The sequence below is a fragment of the Balaenoptera acutorostrata genome, chromosome 3, assembly GCF_949987535.1.
Source record: "Balaenoptera acutorostrata chromosome 3, mBalAcu1.1, whole genome shotgun sequence".
Classification (NCBI taxonomy): domain Eukaryota; kingdom Metazoa; phylum Chordata; class Mammalia; order Artiodactyla; family Balaenopteridae; genus Balaenoptera; species Balaenoptera acutorostrata.
Window position 1 is genome coordinate 166,437,696 of NC_080066.1, and position 16,783 is coordinate 166,454,478.

General features: G+C 43.4%; 1 protein-coding gene across 7 annotated transcripts in view; it reads right to left on the minus strand.

Moving 5' to 3' along the window:
* Positions 1-1,784: 1,784 nt before the first annotated feature.
* Positions 1,785-16,783, minus strand: part of FOXN3 (forkhead box N3) — a 408,488-nt gene continuing 393,489 nt past the window's right edge. For all 7 annotated transcript variants that reach the window (XM_057544390.1, XM_057544389.1, XM_057544384.1 and 4 more), the window contains one exon: positions 1,785-8,584. In XM_057544390.1, the coding sequence (XP_057400373.1) occupies positions 8,044-8,584 (541 nt within the window). In that variant the 3' untranslated portion in view covers positions 1,785-8,043. The remainder of the gene's footprint in view (positions 8,585-16,783) is intronic.

Here is a 16,783-nt window from a genome sequence, read left to right on the forward strand (position 1 = left end):
TGATGAGCGCAGAGGACACAGATGGAGAGGCACATGAATACAAGGTAAGGAAGTAAAGCTGCTTGAACACACGTAGAAGCAGCTCAGAGACATGCGAGTGCTGTCCTTTTAAATCAGTCACCTGACAATACTCAACTTATTTCAACAAGATCGCCACTGCTTAACCCTTGGGAAGCTCTGCTCCAGAAAGACTGGCCCCAACCCCTCTGGGGCATCATCTAAGCACCTGAGCATATGCTTTCCCAGCAACTCAGCTCCTCTTCCATTAGCTTTCAAGTCCCTTGCAGACTGGCTCACCTTGTCCCTGTGGCCCATTGGTCACTGGGATAGAGTGGGTGCTAAAGGAATGCTTCTTGAATTAGAAAAGAACAAAAATAATGTGCAATACCTAATATAGTGAATTTGACTTAGGTGGCAGTTTTATTCTATTGTCACACAGTGTGATTTCAATTCCACCTTTTTCACCTGTCTCCTTTCCCATTTATACCATCTTATAGCCCAGAGGCCCCCCATTGTGGTCTTCACTGCAGGTAACGAACAACTACCAGATTTTTTCCCTCTCTTCTATGGAATGGTCAATGTCCCCCAGAGGTCAGATCCGAATTTTGGAGGTGTTATCATCTTGACAGAGTTCCCTCAGATATTCTGATAATCTAACTGGCTGTCTTGTCTTCAGACACCTTGAGAATCACTTACGAAATATGTGTGATATGGGCTTTTTATGGCGGGTGGCCACACTTTATATTTGGTATTGTCATACCCAACTTGGTCAACTACCCGATTCATCAGATTTGACCCAAATGACTTTCTGCTATTCCTCCCAATCAATTCCCCTGAAATACTGAAGATCTGTCAACCAGGAGGGAGCATCACAGCTTTGAAGGTGAATCCAGCAGTGCAAATGGACATGGCTGCAACCCTAGCAAACACACTGGATCCTGGAGCGACCACTCTGAGAAGCCTTGCTGGGAATCCATTCCAGCAGGCCCACTAGAAGTGATTTTGCAGTACCACCTTGACCACAGGAGGTACAGCCTGGGCACCTAGAAGACACCCGTGAGTATGGGGGTCCAGCAGAAGGGTATCGGTGGAGACCAGGTCTACGAGGGTTGCTGCTGCTACTGTGAGATCTACAGATGGACATAGTACACTAGAACAACCATCACAAAAGGAACCAGAACTCTGAAAGAACATCCTTTCTACTCCTGCAGCATGGTGACTGGTGCCCTGGGACCTATTACTTGTCCCAACCACTCCTCTTCCAACCAGCTCCTTCGTGGCTCTTAGGGCATGTGTGTGGCCCTTGAGTGATGATGGATTAAATCCTGGAAGGTAAGAGTCTCAGGGTTAGGAAAGTTATCCTAAGAAGCCCTCGGGACCTGAGATAGGCTGGCAGTCTCCAGCCCCATTGTATAATTTTAGTATATTGTTTGACAACTTCCAAATGAAAGGCACAATCTTTCTTAACCACAAGCTCTAAGGTTCGTGGCAGGAGGCCTACTGTCCAACAATTCTTCAGGTCAGAGTTGGAATTCTCCCGGGATCCACAGGTGAGCCCACCCTTAGGCTGTGAATCTGTGTATTTGCAAAAGGTGTGTGATTTGCTACTGAAAAAGAAGCATGCATGAGGATAGGCACAGATAAGTACAGTGGAGACTCTAACACCAGACCGTAAAAAACAGAACACATACCCTAGTGCAGGTAAGAAATATAAATGATTTTACTGCCCAGCGTTTGCATATGGAGACGCAGTGCACACAATACTACTTGGCATTTTTCTTCAATTGATGCAACTCAGTAATTTTTATTGCAACTGGAAGACAATACATCACAGAAACTTTATGGTAGGTCTGGGGAAAAGTGTTATTTACAATAAATGATGAAATAGTTTGTCTTTGGCAATATGATTACATATGAAGAATGCGAAATGCAAGTATGGATGCCTCCAAAGCAACACCATCAGGTCCCTAAACTTCGGCGGACTGTGCCTGCTTCCACACTGCTCCTCTAGGTAACACAAACGCAGCTGAATATCACTGTCTCCTCTACGGTTCTCCCTTTCTGTTCATGATATTGGCAGTTTCATACAGAAAAAACACCGAAAAAAATTGGCTTTTGAAACCTTATTACTCTAGTAAATGAATTTGGCCATCGAGGTCTATTGGCCAGAGGTCACATGACCCTAAGTATTGAGAGTAAACCTCTTGTCTTCTGATTGCTTTATCACTTATTTATTTATTTTTCTGTAAAACAAAAGCAGAACTCAGAAATGTTACAGAATCAGAGTATAAAAAAATGTACAAGTGTATAATGCTTCCCAGACACACACGGATACTTGTTTCTTCCACATTGTTACCATGGCAGTATAAGTAGTGAGTGTGAATGACAGCAGGAAACTGGTTACTGAATCAGCTGTGAGCGTCGATGTCTCAACATACATACTCAAGAAATGCTGAATGTTTAAATAACTGAAATTGTGCTAAGAGTTTCATCTAAAAAAAAAAAGGGAGGGGTTGGGAACTCAGGCCACAGTCATGAAAGGATGAAAGACAATTTCTAGGTTTGATAGATTCACCATATCGAAGTCTTTGAGAATCCAATATGGAATATTAACTCTTTGCAAAAAGTAGGGAAGGCTATTCTCAACTTTTGCAAATGAAATACAGTGGAAAACACTGTTGCATCTATTCCAAATAAATAGTCTTGATTTCAACACTAACAAAACGAACAGGAAGGGTACTTGTGAGCATGATCACAGTAAGTCAGAAGTGATCTTTCACCCAAGTCTGATTTCAAAAGTCGGACAGACAGCAAAATGCAGCACCATAGACACATTGGTTTCGGCTGTTAAAAGACGGATCATTTTAAAAATCGGATTTTCCTTCCTTAATTTTTGGTCAGTGAAGCTAGCACTTGTTTGCTGAACTGTGGAAGAATTGCAAGGTCACACGCAATATTCATGATAAAGCAACGGAGCTGATCAGTCTGTGCTTAATTCAAGAATAACCAGTAGGGGAGAGAGAGAGAGAACAGGAGTTTACCATCGTCACCGGCTCTCTCTCAAAGGAAGAGGGGTTGACAGATGAATTCACAAAGGCAGGCGGGACTATACAGAACACTGAATGCCATGTGTAAATCCTCATGGGATTCCAGAAGGGGGAACACCACACAACGTATATACTTTGATTTACACATTCCGTTACAAAGAAAAGAAAAAAAAAGACACCATTACAACTTTGTAACTGTGTTAACTGCGATATAAACCAAAGTCCCGAGTTTTGGCAGGTAACTAAAAAGAGGGTTATCACTTAGGTTATATAGCAAAAGTGTTGATGTATATTATATATAGTAGTATAAATAATAAAAAAGTATTATTTAAATTAGATCACAGTGCTGCATTATGTGCATAACAGTGTTTGATATAGTATTCGAGCTGGGACCTACGACACAAAGGATTTAACTGTCAACACTGGTTAAGTCACAATCAAGAGGGGACACAGAGTTCAAATGCGTTCTTTTGGTGGCAAAAAAAATAAAATAAAATAAAAAAATCCTGAAGATGAAAGAAAAATACTCCTCTACAGAAACATAAAAAAGAAAAAGGCAACATCTGGGCAGCTGTGATCCACCAGAAAGATACGAGTCCCAACCTGAATCAAGTTTAAAAGGGAAAGAGAAGTCACATTGAGTTGAATCCAATCCCATATGGAAAACCCTCCCATGTAGGTCACTTGTACATAACTCTGATTCCTTCTCCAAGAGCCCTTTGATGACAGAGGCCAAGGGCCCGCACACGGGGAGTGGCGGTCACTGAAAGGAGGACCTGGTCGAGCAGTCTTGCTGCGTCCCAGGACTGAGTTGGGCACAAAAGCCATCCGGACAGTTTTCACTCTACAGAGCTCACAGCCTGAAGCCGTCCGGGGTGAGACCACCATTCAGTGCGACAACCTTCTCCAGTGGCCCCGTGGTATTCACAGCCATGCCTAGCAAGGGCTAGACATGCTGAAAATCAGCTCTTAGGACAAGCCTCCCACACATCCCTTCTAAAAACTCAGCCCCAAGACTAAAACCTGCTACAGTTGTCTTGGCCAGGGTTTTCTCACACCACCATCTCGATGTGGGTTGGGTTCATCTTAGCTTCAGATAGACAGTTTTACCAAAGAACTCTTGAACGTATATATACTGCTTAGAGAGGGGGAAGGGAAGTAGGAGCTTAGGGTATATCATAAGGCTGGGAAAAAATCTATGATGCAAACCTTTTCCACATAATACTAGGTAAAGATAAAAGACAACTGTAGAAGCATAAAAATAACTGTCTACGTGTATATCATTTAAGAAAAAAAGAGCTTACAATCTCTTTCTCTTAAATGTGTCCGAGGACCAACAGCAAGTAACTGTAGATGTCATGGTGCCGACGGATGTGTTCACGTTTGTTTTCCGAAAGCATCTTCAAATATTGCTATAGTTCCCCACTTTCCCCTCCCCCCTGCCCCACGTGAGTATGTGAGATATTGGAATGACACATGAAACGCCACTTCTCCCAGCAGGAGAAATGAAAGCAAAAACACCACACCCCTGGAACGGTGCTCAGGCAATTTTTTGTCAGACTAATGAGTACATAGGCTAGTTTGGAAGCTAAAAGAACACCTGACGTTTGGGAAGAAATTCCAAGACTAAAGTGATTACACTTGAGCAAAATATTCTTTCACAAATAGGCTTGTGCTTAAATTCTCTACTGCTCTTGGAGGAGGGGCTGAGAGAGGGTGCCTCCTGCCCCTTGGCTTGGCAAGGACATGGACAACCTGATTCTGCAATGAATTCACTACAAACGGCCACATACACATCGATACTTTTTTTTTCTCAACAACCAAAATACAAAGTTAAACACAATTGAGCCATTGTTTTGGTTATGCATAATGTGTATGCCTCCAAAAACAGAAGAAAAATAGAAAAAAGTACCCTCACTAAAGTTTCCCCTAGGTCTCCCAGCGGCTCCTACGAAGGGACTGAGGGAGACTCAGGAAAAATAACACTTAGAAAGCTGCCCGATGAGGTATTTATGCAAAAAGAGTGGTTCTGGAGTTAAGAACACACTTTTATAAGATATTTATCTATTTCTCAAAGAGATCAGAAAAGTAAATCACACACATTGCATTTTATTATTTTCTAAAAGAGGCCTTTGCTCCTTTAGAAAAAGGAAATGAGGGGAGACAGCCCACGGTGGGGTTTGAATTGGAAGAAATCCCCTGCCAGAAACAGTCCTGGATGTTTACCTCTGTCTTTCAGGAGGGAAGTCTGAATTTGACCTTGGGAGTGGGGTGAGGGTGGGGGACTGAGGTGGGCTCAGTCAGGTGACAACACAAAAAGTGTCGCCCAGGTTCCGCAGCTGTGGATGGCTTTTGGGGTGTCAGATGTTTGGGCAGACAGAGGGAACAGAGCACTTCAAAAAGACATCCTTATTCCCATCTACACCCTGAACAAGTGTGCTGGAAGTTTTCAGGTTCAGGTAATGAATCTGACCTGTGCGGGGATGTAGATCTTTTTTTTTTTTTTCCCCCCTCAGGTTCTCTCATCAGCAACCCGGAGGAAGATAATGCACCAGTTAATTTCCACCATCCTGGCTGATGGAGCTTCTGGCAGTGCCTGGTGCTGGCAGATAGATGGGCTCCACAATGGCCCACCCTGTCCTATTTTAAAAATCAAGATCACCCCATTTCCCTCCCTCTCCCTCAACCATCGTATCTTGAGCCATGGGAGTGGGCATTTTTGTTTATGTTTTAAAATTCCCTTCCATGTGGGTGGAAGATCAAATTCTCTTAGAGGGTTCTCTGGATCTCCCCAAATCATTTCTTTTAGGCAAAGATAACAGGAGTTTCTGGTCTGCGTGGCATCATCTGGTTGTCTAGATTCAGCGCTCACAATCTAGGTGGGCTTCATTTCAGGTTGGTTCGTGTGCCCGGGTGGTAGAGATGGCCAGCCCCTCCTTCCCACCATGAGATGGCGTCACGGGAAAACATCTGGGGCTGGTCCTTCCAACACCCGTGTCACTTCCTCCTTCACGTGTACCCTAACTCACACCCTCATCCAATAAGGCCCATTAGTGTGTTTCCCCTTCTCCTGGTGAATTTGCATAATTATTCACTGCCTTTTTCCTCGAAACCAAATCACGGTCATGGTTTTCTCAAGTCAGCGTCCCATAATTCTCTTGATTCTATCATACACACTCACTACTAAGTTTGCCCTCAAATTATTGCGTCATGGTAAACATGTACAGACAAAGAAAAAGGACACACTTTTCAACAGAGAATCAGAGGGGGTTGGGGCTGAAGTGCAGACAAGGCAGTGCAGAGCTCCACCATCCAGGCCCTACCAGAACATGAAGAGATTTTGTATTGCAGAGTAAGCTCCCCAACAGTCAGAATTTGTCCCTGAAGAAGGTTAAACCTTAAACACCTGCTTCAAAAAACAAAAACAAAATAATTGGAAAAAGGGGGGGGGGGGTGGAAAACAACGAAAAAAATTAAAGGAAAGGAAAATAAAAGGAAAAAAAGAAGAAAACCAAAAGAACCTCTAAGCCTAAGGGCTTAAAAATTAGAGGCATAGCCTTTTCTCTATTTTCTATATTTATATGAAAATAATTCATGCTTCATGCTAAATACATTGTTTACCTTACAAGAACTTTATTTTTGAATAAAAAAAGTTTGTGTTTTTGTGATTTTTTATTTTCTTTTTTCAAAGGAATTCCATGCATTGTGGATCAGAAATTTCTGCTGGCTACACTGGCTGAATGTGGAAATCATTGATTTTCGCAAAGATGAATCCTGACTGACATTAATTGCAAACTCCATTTTGAGGGCAGTATAGGAATTTGTTTTCCTTTCTTTTTTGCCATGTTTTACTTTAGTTTGTCCATCAATGTGCCTTTCATCTTTTAAAAGTACACCACAATACTAATGGCAGGTTCTGTAGCTTTTTGTTTTGTTTTGTTTTCACTTGGATCAAATGGTTTTGACAGACAGAAAAAGATTTGTACCATGATTTCCTTCGTTAACAGCTACTGTAATTTCTTGGAACTTGATTTTCACTTGGGCAGTTAAGAAGACATAGCTTGTTTTTTGCATCAGTTTTTTTCTCTCTTTCTCTGTGTGTGTGTGTGTGTGTGTGTGGTGTGTCTGTGTGTGTGTGGTGTGTCTGTGTGTGTGTGCAGGCATGCGTGTGCAAGACCAACCTTCAGGCTTATGGCTTGTGGAACCTTCTCTTCATTTAATGTAGAACAGAATTCAGTGATTAGCAACATCACTAAAAACTGACCCAGTTTCTTCTCATGAGTCACTGACACCTGTTGAACATGAACGGTCCAGTGTCCACCCCGGAAGATGCTATTAGGCTTCACGGTTAAGAAGCACAGAGGACTGGTGACCGCCTCCCCACCCCTGCATCGCACGCCTGGGGCAATGCAAGGGGTTTTCCTGGCACAATTTGATGCCCAGTGCCGCGAGCTTGGGTCTGCTCCTAGGGAGACCAGGGGTCCTTCCTTCTCCTCAGTTGCCTTATGTGCATTCACTCAGCGAACCCAACTGGGTGCACATCCTGACCTTTTAAACCTAAAGGTTGGGCCTGATCGATGGTTACTTTGCACACGTGCCTTCTAAGTGCCAGATGTGTATCCCCGTGGCATTATCGTTGCCATCCCTGTGGATTCAGCCACGGGTTTCTGACAAGCTGGAGGAAGCAATGGTAATTTTGGCTTTTTCGGTTTTGTCTTCAGATAATGAAAAGCTTTTGTAAAACAGCTGAGTGTCAATATGAGTTCTATGGCTTCAATCTCCTTTAAACATAAAATTCTTAAGGGTCCAAAACAAAGGAGGGGGGCAAATTAAAAAAAAAAAAAAAAAGAAAAAGAAAGAAAGAAAACCAAACCAAAACAAAAAACAAAAAGAAAAAAAAATAATAAATTGCTGATATTGCCACAAATCATTAGAAATCTCCTGACATGCTGAAACCAAATGGCCGTTAAGTTCAAAACAAATCAGTGACTTGTTTTTAATTTTTTGTGGTTTCCTTTTGTTCTTTCTGCCCCTTTGCCGTCCGATTGGTGATGTTATTCAAACAGGACCGAATCCCCGCCAAGTGCAGGAGTGACCCCGCCGCCTCTTTCATCTCCTCGTCATCGCTCTCGGGGGGCTTTTCCGTGCGTCTCTTTTTGAGGGGCAGCGTGTCGCTGGGGACCTTCCTCGCCTTGGCGAAGTGCTGGCGCTTCTTGTGCTGGGACGCGTAGCCGCTGTCCCCCAGGGCATCCTTGGCCTCCTTCGGGCTGCGCCTCCTGCCATCCTCCTCCGTCTCGCTGTGGCTCTCGTGGCTCTGGAAGCTGCCCTCGCTGCCCTCCTGGCTCCCCTTGGTGGCAAACTCGTAGTGGTCGTCGGCCGAGGAGGAGGAGACGGAGTCGCTGGCGGGCGAGGTGCTCCTGGCGCTGGCGGCCTTGGCACTGCTGTAGTTGTGGTCCTCCTTGGGGTCTCCGCTGACCACCGGGGAGCCGCACGACGGCTCGCTCTCAGTCCGCATCCGGCAGCTGGTGAGGCCATTCCTGCGGGGACGGGGACAGCGGTGGGGGGGAGGGCCGGGGGGCGGGAGACAAGAGAGGACACGGATTAAACCCCTGTGATGAGACACCCAGCGGCCCCCTGAGTTCCCACAGCAGATGCTCTGACATCCAATCCGGCGATACGCCAACAGGTGGGGCTGCTTTGAAGACAGGGTCCTAAATCCTGACACCTCCGTCTCCCCTGCTTATCTCCTATCATTGACATTTTCACTCAAGTTGTGCAGCTGAGACATCAAAACAACACTCTTTTGAAGTGACAGCGGTGGAAGCGCCATCCCTTCTATTAAACCATAAAAATCAAGCTGTGCTTGGTTTCACATACCCGTCAACACCGCGGAGGAGACACCACCGGGCGATGTTGGCTGGGTACTTCAGAGAAAAAAGCCCGCTCTGTTCTAAAGCGGCTCTGGTAGGAGCCTTTTGTTGGAAGACTAAATCTGATGTTCAGGAAAAAGAGGTACCTGCCATGTGGTGACAGCTACTCACTCCTGTGTCCCTTCCCTCATTCATTCATTCCACAAATATTCACTGCACACCTAATATAAATGCACGGCCTTAGGGAGGGTCCCGGGGGGAGGCATCCGAGGTGGAATCAAATCCAGACTGTCACAAAGATGTGCACAGATGAACAGAGAAGCGAGTCACGGTTAGATCACAGACGAGACAGCAATAAGCTACCATCTACTAAACTTACCACCTGCCAGGCGCCCTGCTGCGTCTGCACAGACGATTGCGTTTAACTCTATATAAAGTGGTTATATTAGCATCCTTATTTTACGGATGCTGGCAGTGAGGTCTGGAGACGTCTGGTAATTTACTTAAAGCCACACAGCTAATGAGTAGCAGAGTTGGGATGAGAACCAAAGTCTTAAGCCTGAGCTCTTTGTAACATCATCAGACCGACTCTCACTCTTTTCTGATTCCCCTATAACTAGGTCACCTGCTATATATTCCCATCGGGACCTGATAGCACCCATCACACCTCTGATCATGTTATCGTGTCCATATGTCTGAGCAGTGAACTGACCTCCCTTGTGCTTCCCTATTGGCAAAGTGGGTATAGTATCTGCCTCCTGCTTCACAGGGTTGTTGGGCTGAGGATGTGGGTGAACGCCTGCCAGCACCTGCACCAGCGCCTGGCATAGCAGCAAGGACTGTCATGCTTATTCCTGGTTCGGCCATACACTCTGTGGAATGAGCACCAATCCTGCCTGCACGGCAGCTGTAGTTCCGATGGTGCCTGGCACACAGAAGGTGTTCATGAGAGGCAGGGATCAGAGATGAACACCCACAGGTGGGGAGGGTTACTTACAGCTGGAGGGGGCAGAGGGAGGGCACAAGGAGGTTTGTGGAAGACGTGGCATCTGGCCTTGGATGTGAGGGCCGGAGGTTCTGGGCAGGGAGGAAAATGTTCCACTGTACCATGTTGGCTCCATTTCCCATAGACTCATCCACTGGTGATATATTTCTAGATCTTGGGAAGATGGGCACACTTTTCCTTCCTACACAGCCCCAACTGTAAGCACCCTACGTTCCCTCCATAGATAGCACTTCCCACCATCATTATGATCGTGGGGTGATGTCCAGTGTCGGTGGTTCCCATTAGAGAGTTAGCGCCACAAGGCAGGGTCCAGTCATTGGTCTGTCCTCAGGGGCTAGCACTGTGCCAGGCACGGAGTGGACCCACAACACATACACCGAGCAAGTGTCGGAGCAGACGGGATTGTTTGGCAGAGAGTAGGAAGTCTGGGGAGATGGCTGTGGGTCTCCACCAGCACGTCTTCCCAGACACTCCCTGAGGGAGTGGCCCCGGCAGAAAGGCTATGGGGTGGGCCCTCCAATGAGAGTCAGTCTGGAGCCCCTTCCCTTTCTCTCCTGCCACCCCTGTGGGCCTCGAGGCTCAGGGAGATCCTGCTGCAGGCCAAAGAGAAAGGAAGAGGCGAGGAGAGTCCTTGGTGTAAACGGTGTAGCAGGCGTCTCCTTCCTTCTGGTGCTCCGTTAAATTTAAGCTGGTGCTGAGGAACCCCCCGCCCCCCGTAATGTGCACCAGCAAAATTCATGAAGGCCGTTACCAAAATTCCATCCTTGCCAGATGCCTTAAGATCATCACGATAAACCGTGACAATGACAATGTGTGCATTTGTATGATAAAGTCCTAGCAGGTTCCAGAAGGGTCCCAGCATCTGTCTTGCACTCTGTGATCCCAGATCGGCACCCCCTCCCCAAAGTCCTTATAGAAACAGCCTGCCTTTCAAGACAGACGGACTTTGGGGTTCACATCCCATCACTGTTTATTAGCGAGACCTTCTACAGGCGCCTCATCTGCCTTATGGGGCTATGTGACGATAAAATGAAAAGTTCCAAGCACAGAAGACGGCTCTTAGGGGTGCCTGAGAATTCTGACATGGTCTCCTCTCTTGCTGCCTGCCTGCCCAGAGCTCTCTCTGTTGCCCCAAGCAGTTCCATTTTCTTCCTAGGCCAGGTCAGCAAGCTGATGGGAACGCAGCATAAAGTAAGAGGGAAGAGGCTCGGAGACAGAAATTCCTCACGGGCTTGCCTGTAAAGACGGCCCCTGTGCTTTGGGGTATGGTCTCTGCGATATGTTTTCTGCAGACTTCCTGTTTTTTGGCTGTGTCTTGGATGCACAAAAGTGGCTAGGGCAAGATTCCTGTGAGGTATTACCAAACATGAAACTGGGTAAATGTAATGAATTGTACAGGTAGCTATGAAGAGGTATTAAAGCAAAGGAAAATGAAAGTCCCGTACGATGGTTCTCAGGATTGCTGCTGTTGCAGGTGACTCCTGTGAAATCCCCAAATAATTAGTCTACTGAACTAACCTAAAAGGGTTCTGAACGAACCCAACTATACTTGGATGAGTTGACTGGGCGATGGTTGGCTTTTAGAAAATCAATTCAGTTCTGAATCCTTATTTTTTTTTTTTTAACAACATGGGCCTTATGATTCACTTCACTACCACAGTTAAGCAGAATTTGATACCCCTCTGAGCACGTATGAGAGGGAGATGGAGAGGGAGAGAACTCCAGGAGCAAAAGAGTAAGAAAAAGGCAAGTGTTGCAAAAATCTAATTCTTAGTGAATCTGGGTGAAAGGCATATATGGTGTTCATTGTGCTTCTCTTTCTTTTTTTTCCACAGGTGAAACATATTTTTAAGTAAAACGTTTGGGGTGCAGGGTGGAGGAGTGGGAGAAATACACCAGAATGAAAGCAATGGTACATTTCAGTTCCATGCTATTATAAGAGGGAAGGTTCTGAGCCTGAGAACTTCTTTTTCTCTCTTTCTCTTTCAAGGATATAAGCAAGCATAAACTATAATGGAAAAGAATATTTAAAAATATGTATATATGAGTATAACTGAATCACTTTGCTGTACAGCAGTAATTAACACAACATTGTGAATCAAGTATACTTAAAAAAAATACAACAAGGATATAAGCAAGCATGAGAGAAGCACTCAAGACACACCAGAATCACACTGAGACCTTCTTCTTAAAGGCATCATAGGAATTGAAGGAGAAGAGAAAAGCAAATCACTTCCTTAGCTCATGAATTCAAGGTTGTGTAGTGCAGGGTCTCTGGTTCCTCCTGGAAACACACTGCACATCAACAGGGATTCCACAACCCACACCTTGCAACGCTGGCCCCACTCAACCACCTCACAGACAGACAAACAGAATAAACACAGGGAGCCCCGTGACTCGTCTGAGGTGGCCCTGCTAGTTCTCAAAGACGGCTCAAGCAGGAAATTTAAATGTCTCCCTGTCCTCCCCAGGAAGGAAGCTTACTGTGATGAAGACAGGAAACAATTTACCATTGACAATATTTCTGGATGAAAACAGGTACACAGACGTAACGTCACGGAGTTAGAATTAAAATATAAATACATCTCTCTCACACTTGATAGTGATACAATTAGCTTTCCCTGAGATTTTAGCATGGGCTCATAATCCATAAATTACACACAAACTCAGCAGGAAGCGACAAGCTCCTTCAATTATTAATCACTCGATGCAATGTTGTTCGTGGTGGGACATGCTGGCTGCACTGGCTTGGTGTCAGAGACCTCCTGCTGCAGGGGCTGTCATTCCGGGGAGCCAACTACTTTAAAAGAAGAAACCAGGCATCCTGGACATATTGGAAGGGGGATTTCTAACCACCTCCTTAAAAATCATTCATTAAAATGAACACTCGATACATCTGAAATGCCTGCCATTTTTCAGTTTTAGCTGAGTTTCTATGTAACTATACTCACAACACTCATGTTAGCATAAATTAAAGCCACCTGATTCTACTAGGACGCCACAGAACCACATGTTATTCATCTCAAATAAAAACCTGGTATTCCTTCTCTCGTCAAATCGGCGGTGGTGGGGGGGGGGATACTGAACATAAAAGGTGAGAAATCACATTACTTCAGGCCGACAATGAGCAACGCTTGCAACTAACAAGTTAAGGTATAGCTTCTGATCAGACATGGCCATTTTGCTGGTTTTTGTACGGGTTCATGATTTGTTCCATTATCGTATCATCAGTATTGATCTCATCAGTGTTGTCTCCACCTTTCACTTGTGTACTAGGGTTCTCTCTGGAGCTGGTGGTTTTAAACCTAGCTAGCATTGAGGGTGAAGTTGTCCTCCTTAGGGATTTACTTGAGAACACTGGTCTTTTGCCAGCTGTGAAAAGAAGAAGGTGCAATTAATGGGATTATAGAAGCAGCACTCGAAGTGCGGCGCTTCTGTCCAAAACCGACTGTAGGTAGAAAGACACAGAGGACAAGAGATGACCTGAAGCTTCCATTTCCAGCCAGTTGGCAGAGGAGATATTTAGAAGGCATTCTTCCAACTATCATACAAAAGATCCTGGATAAAGGGCAGCAACATATTTCTGAGTCATTGCTGGGTTCCCTGGAAAATAAGGGGACTCTTAGAGCTCTACATAAATGCACATGTACCGAAAGAACTTCACACACACACAGACGAAAATCTAAAAAAAAACGGGACAGAATCTGAAATGTAAGCAGTAGGCAACCAAGAAAGGCAGGGTTTTCATGAAGCAAATGCCTCCTCTAGCCCTGGGACAAGAGCCCAATCTTAGGGGGAGGGAGCGGCAGGAGGGTTGATTTTGGCAGCTCCTGGGTTTCTGTGGCCCCTTGAGGGGGTTAAAGTGGCCTTGGATGCATTGGTCCCCAGGCTACCAGCAGAAGTTTTAAAAGCAAATGCTCTCTTGAAGAAAGCAAGCCACATTGAGGCCATCAGGATTCCTGTATATCAAGTTTAATCAAACATTTAAGTAGAAGCTCATAACCTAAAATCACCAAACAGGCCACTAGGAACGTATAAATGTAAAAATGCCACATAAAAAGCTAGGACCCTTGAATGATGACGCCTTCAATGAGATCCTAGGGAAAAATAACTGCCCCTCACAGGCAGACAATGGGGATAAAAGCCAGCCTTGACCTCAGCTCCAGATGGAACTGGAGACAAGAAAAGCCTCCCTTGAGAATTTTTAACCACAAGCCTGAAGTCTTGTGGGTATGAGGCCAGAATTCTACTGTGTGGACCAAAAGACCTTAAGCTAAATTTAGTTTCAAGTGCCCAGTTGTGCCTACTAGAAGAAAATACAAACCCTTTTTGGAAGAACATACTTTAAACCCAGGCCACAAAGAATTCCCACAGATAAGATTTTAAGGAACACAGGTTCACAATTAAAAAAAAAAATCATTAAACACAAAAGACATAAGCCACCATAAAGAGACAACAGAAAAAACATCTTATAGAATCTGAACTGCAAAGTCTGAATATATTGCAATAATTAGGCACAGAATGTAAACTATGTATAAAAAAATAAAAGAGGGAATTGACAAATATTAGAAAGAAAGACTGGATTATTAAAAACCAAGCAGACAGGTTTTGGAATGCATCAAATAGAATTTCTAGAGCTGAAAAAATATAATCCCTGAAATTAAAAAACTCAATGTAATTGAGTTGTAAAAAAAAAAAAAAAAAAAAGTAAAAAAAATTAGTGAATTGAAAGATGGAGCTAAAGATATGATAGAAAATGCAGCAGAGAGAGATGAAGAGATTGAAAATACGGAAGAGAGATTGGGTAATATGGCACATAGTAAGAAGATCCAATACGAATCTAACTGGAGTTCCAGGGTGAAAGGAAAAATGGGGAAGATCCAATCCCAGAATAGAAAATGGCTGAGAATTTTCCAGTTTTGATGAAAGTTACCAATCTTCAGATTCAGAAAGCCAACAAGTCCCATGGAGGATAAATAAAAAGAAATGCATATCTAGATACATCAGAGTCACCACAGACAATACAAAAAAAAAAAAAAAGGAGTAGAAAGGAAACACATTACCTAAGGAGAAGTAGCAATTAAGATAAAACCAATGACACAGATGAAGGTGGAACAATATTCCCAAAGTGAAAGAGAAAAAAATAACTGTCAAACTACAAAACTATTGTCTAAGAATGAAGGCAAAATAAATACATTTTCAGACAAAAATTCAAGACTTTAATTAAAAGCAGATACTCATCTATAGGAACTTCTTAAGAATATTTTTCAGGAAAAAAAAGAAAATGATCCAAAAAGAAAGGTCTGACTTAGAAAACAAACATATGGTTACAAAAGAGGAAAAGGTGGAGGGGAGAGATAAATTAGGAGGCTGGGATTAACATATACACACTACTATATATAAAATAGATAATCAACAAGGACCTGCTATATAGCATAGGGAACTTTACTCAGTACTCTGCAATAACCTACAAGGGAAAAGAATCTGAAAAAGAATAGATATATGTGTATGTATAACTGAATCACTTCGCTGTACACCTGAAACTAACAACATTGTAAATCTACTATACTCCAATATAAAATAAAAATGAAAAACAAAAACAAATAGAAAGGTCTCAGATGCAAGAAAAAAAATGATAAGCAAAGAAAACGTAATCAAGTATTGACCAGACAATACAATAGAGTCGTCCCTTGGTGTCTGTGGGGTTTTGGTTCCAGGACCCCCACAGGTACCCAAATCTGCAAACGCTCAAGTCCCTTATATAAAATGGTATAGTATTTGCTTATAACCTACGCACATCCTCCCATACACTGCAAATCATCTCTAGATTACTGATAATGCCTAATACAATGTAAATGCGATGTAAATAGCTGCTGGTGCACAGGGCAAACAAATTTTGATTTTTGGAACTTTCTGGAATTCTTTTTTTCCCCCGAATATTTTCTATCAGCAGTTGATTGAATCTATGGATGCAGAATCTGTGGATACGGAGGGCTGACTATAATAACAACTGACTTAAAGAAAACAAACAAACAAGAAACTGAAATAGAACTAAAGCCCTAGACAAATGTAGCATATCATCTGGGAGGTGGAGAGAACAGAACTTAAAGCATTCCAGGGGCCTTGTATTGATCAGGAGGTTAAAGATACTGATTAACTCTACACATTTTAAAATATTCATGTTAAAAGTTCTAGGATCAACACTAAAAGAAGAGAAAAATATATATAATTTCTAAACCATCAGAAGAGGGGAAAAAGGAATGAGGAGTGGAAGAATCATTATCAATTTAAAACGATGTTAGAAAGGAATCTGGAAAAGGGGGGACAAACAAATGCAAACTAAGATGGTAGAAATAAATCCAAATATGTCATTTAAAATGGGCTAAAAATCTTCATTAAAAGGTAAAGATCATTTACACAGATTTTTTAAAAAGCCATATGCTGCTTATAAGAGATGAACCAAAAACATAAGGATTAAGAAAGGTTAAAAGTAAAAGGAGGAAAAACACTGTGCCATGCTGGTGTAGCTACATTAAAACCAGATAAGATAGATTTTTAAGGTAAAAACCATTATTACAGATAAAGAGAGTCATTAAACATTCATAAAGGTTCAATTCACCAGGAAGATATAACTGTTCTAAACATGGAGACCTCCAATAAGATAGCTTCAAAATACACCCCAAATTGGAAGAGCTATAAGGAGAAATGATCAAACCCACATCTCCTTCCCTCCCTCCTTCCTTCCCTCCACCACCCCCCTCCCAAGACACACACAGACATGGTTAATAGGTAGATTTGATCTAATAGACACACATAGAACATGTGCTCATAATGGAGAAGGTATATTATTTTGAAGCACA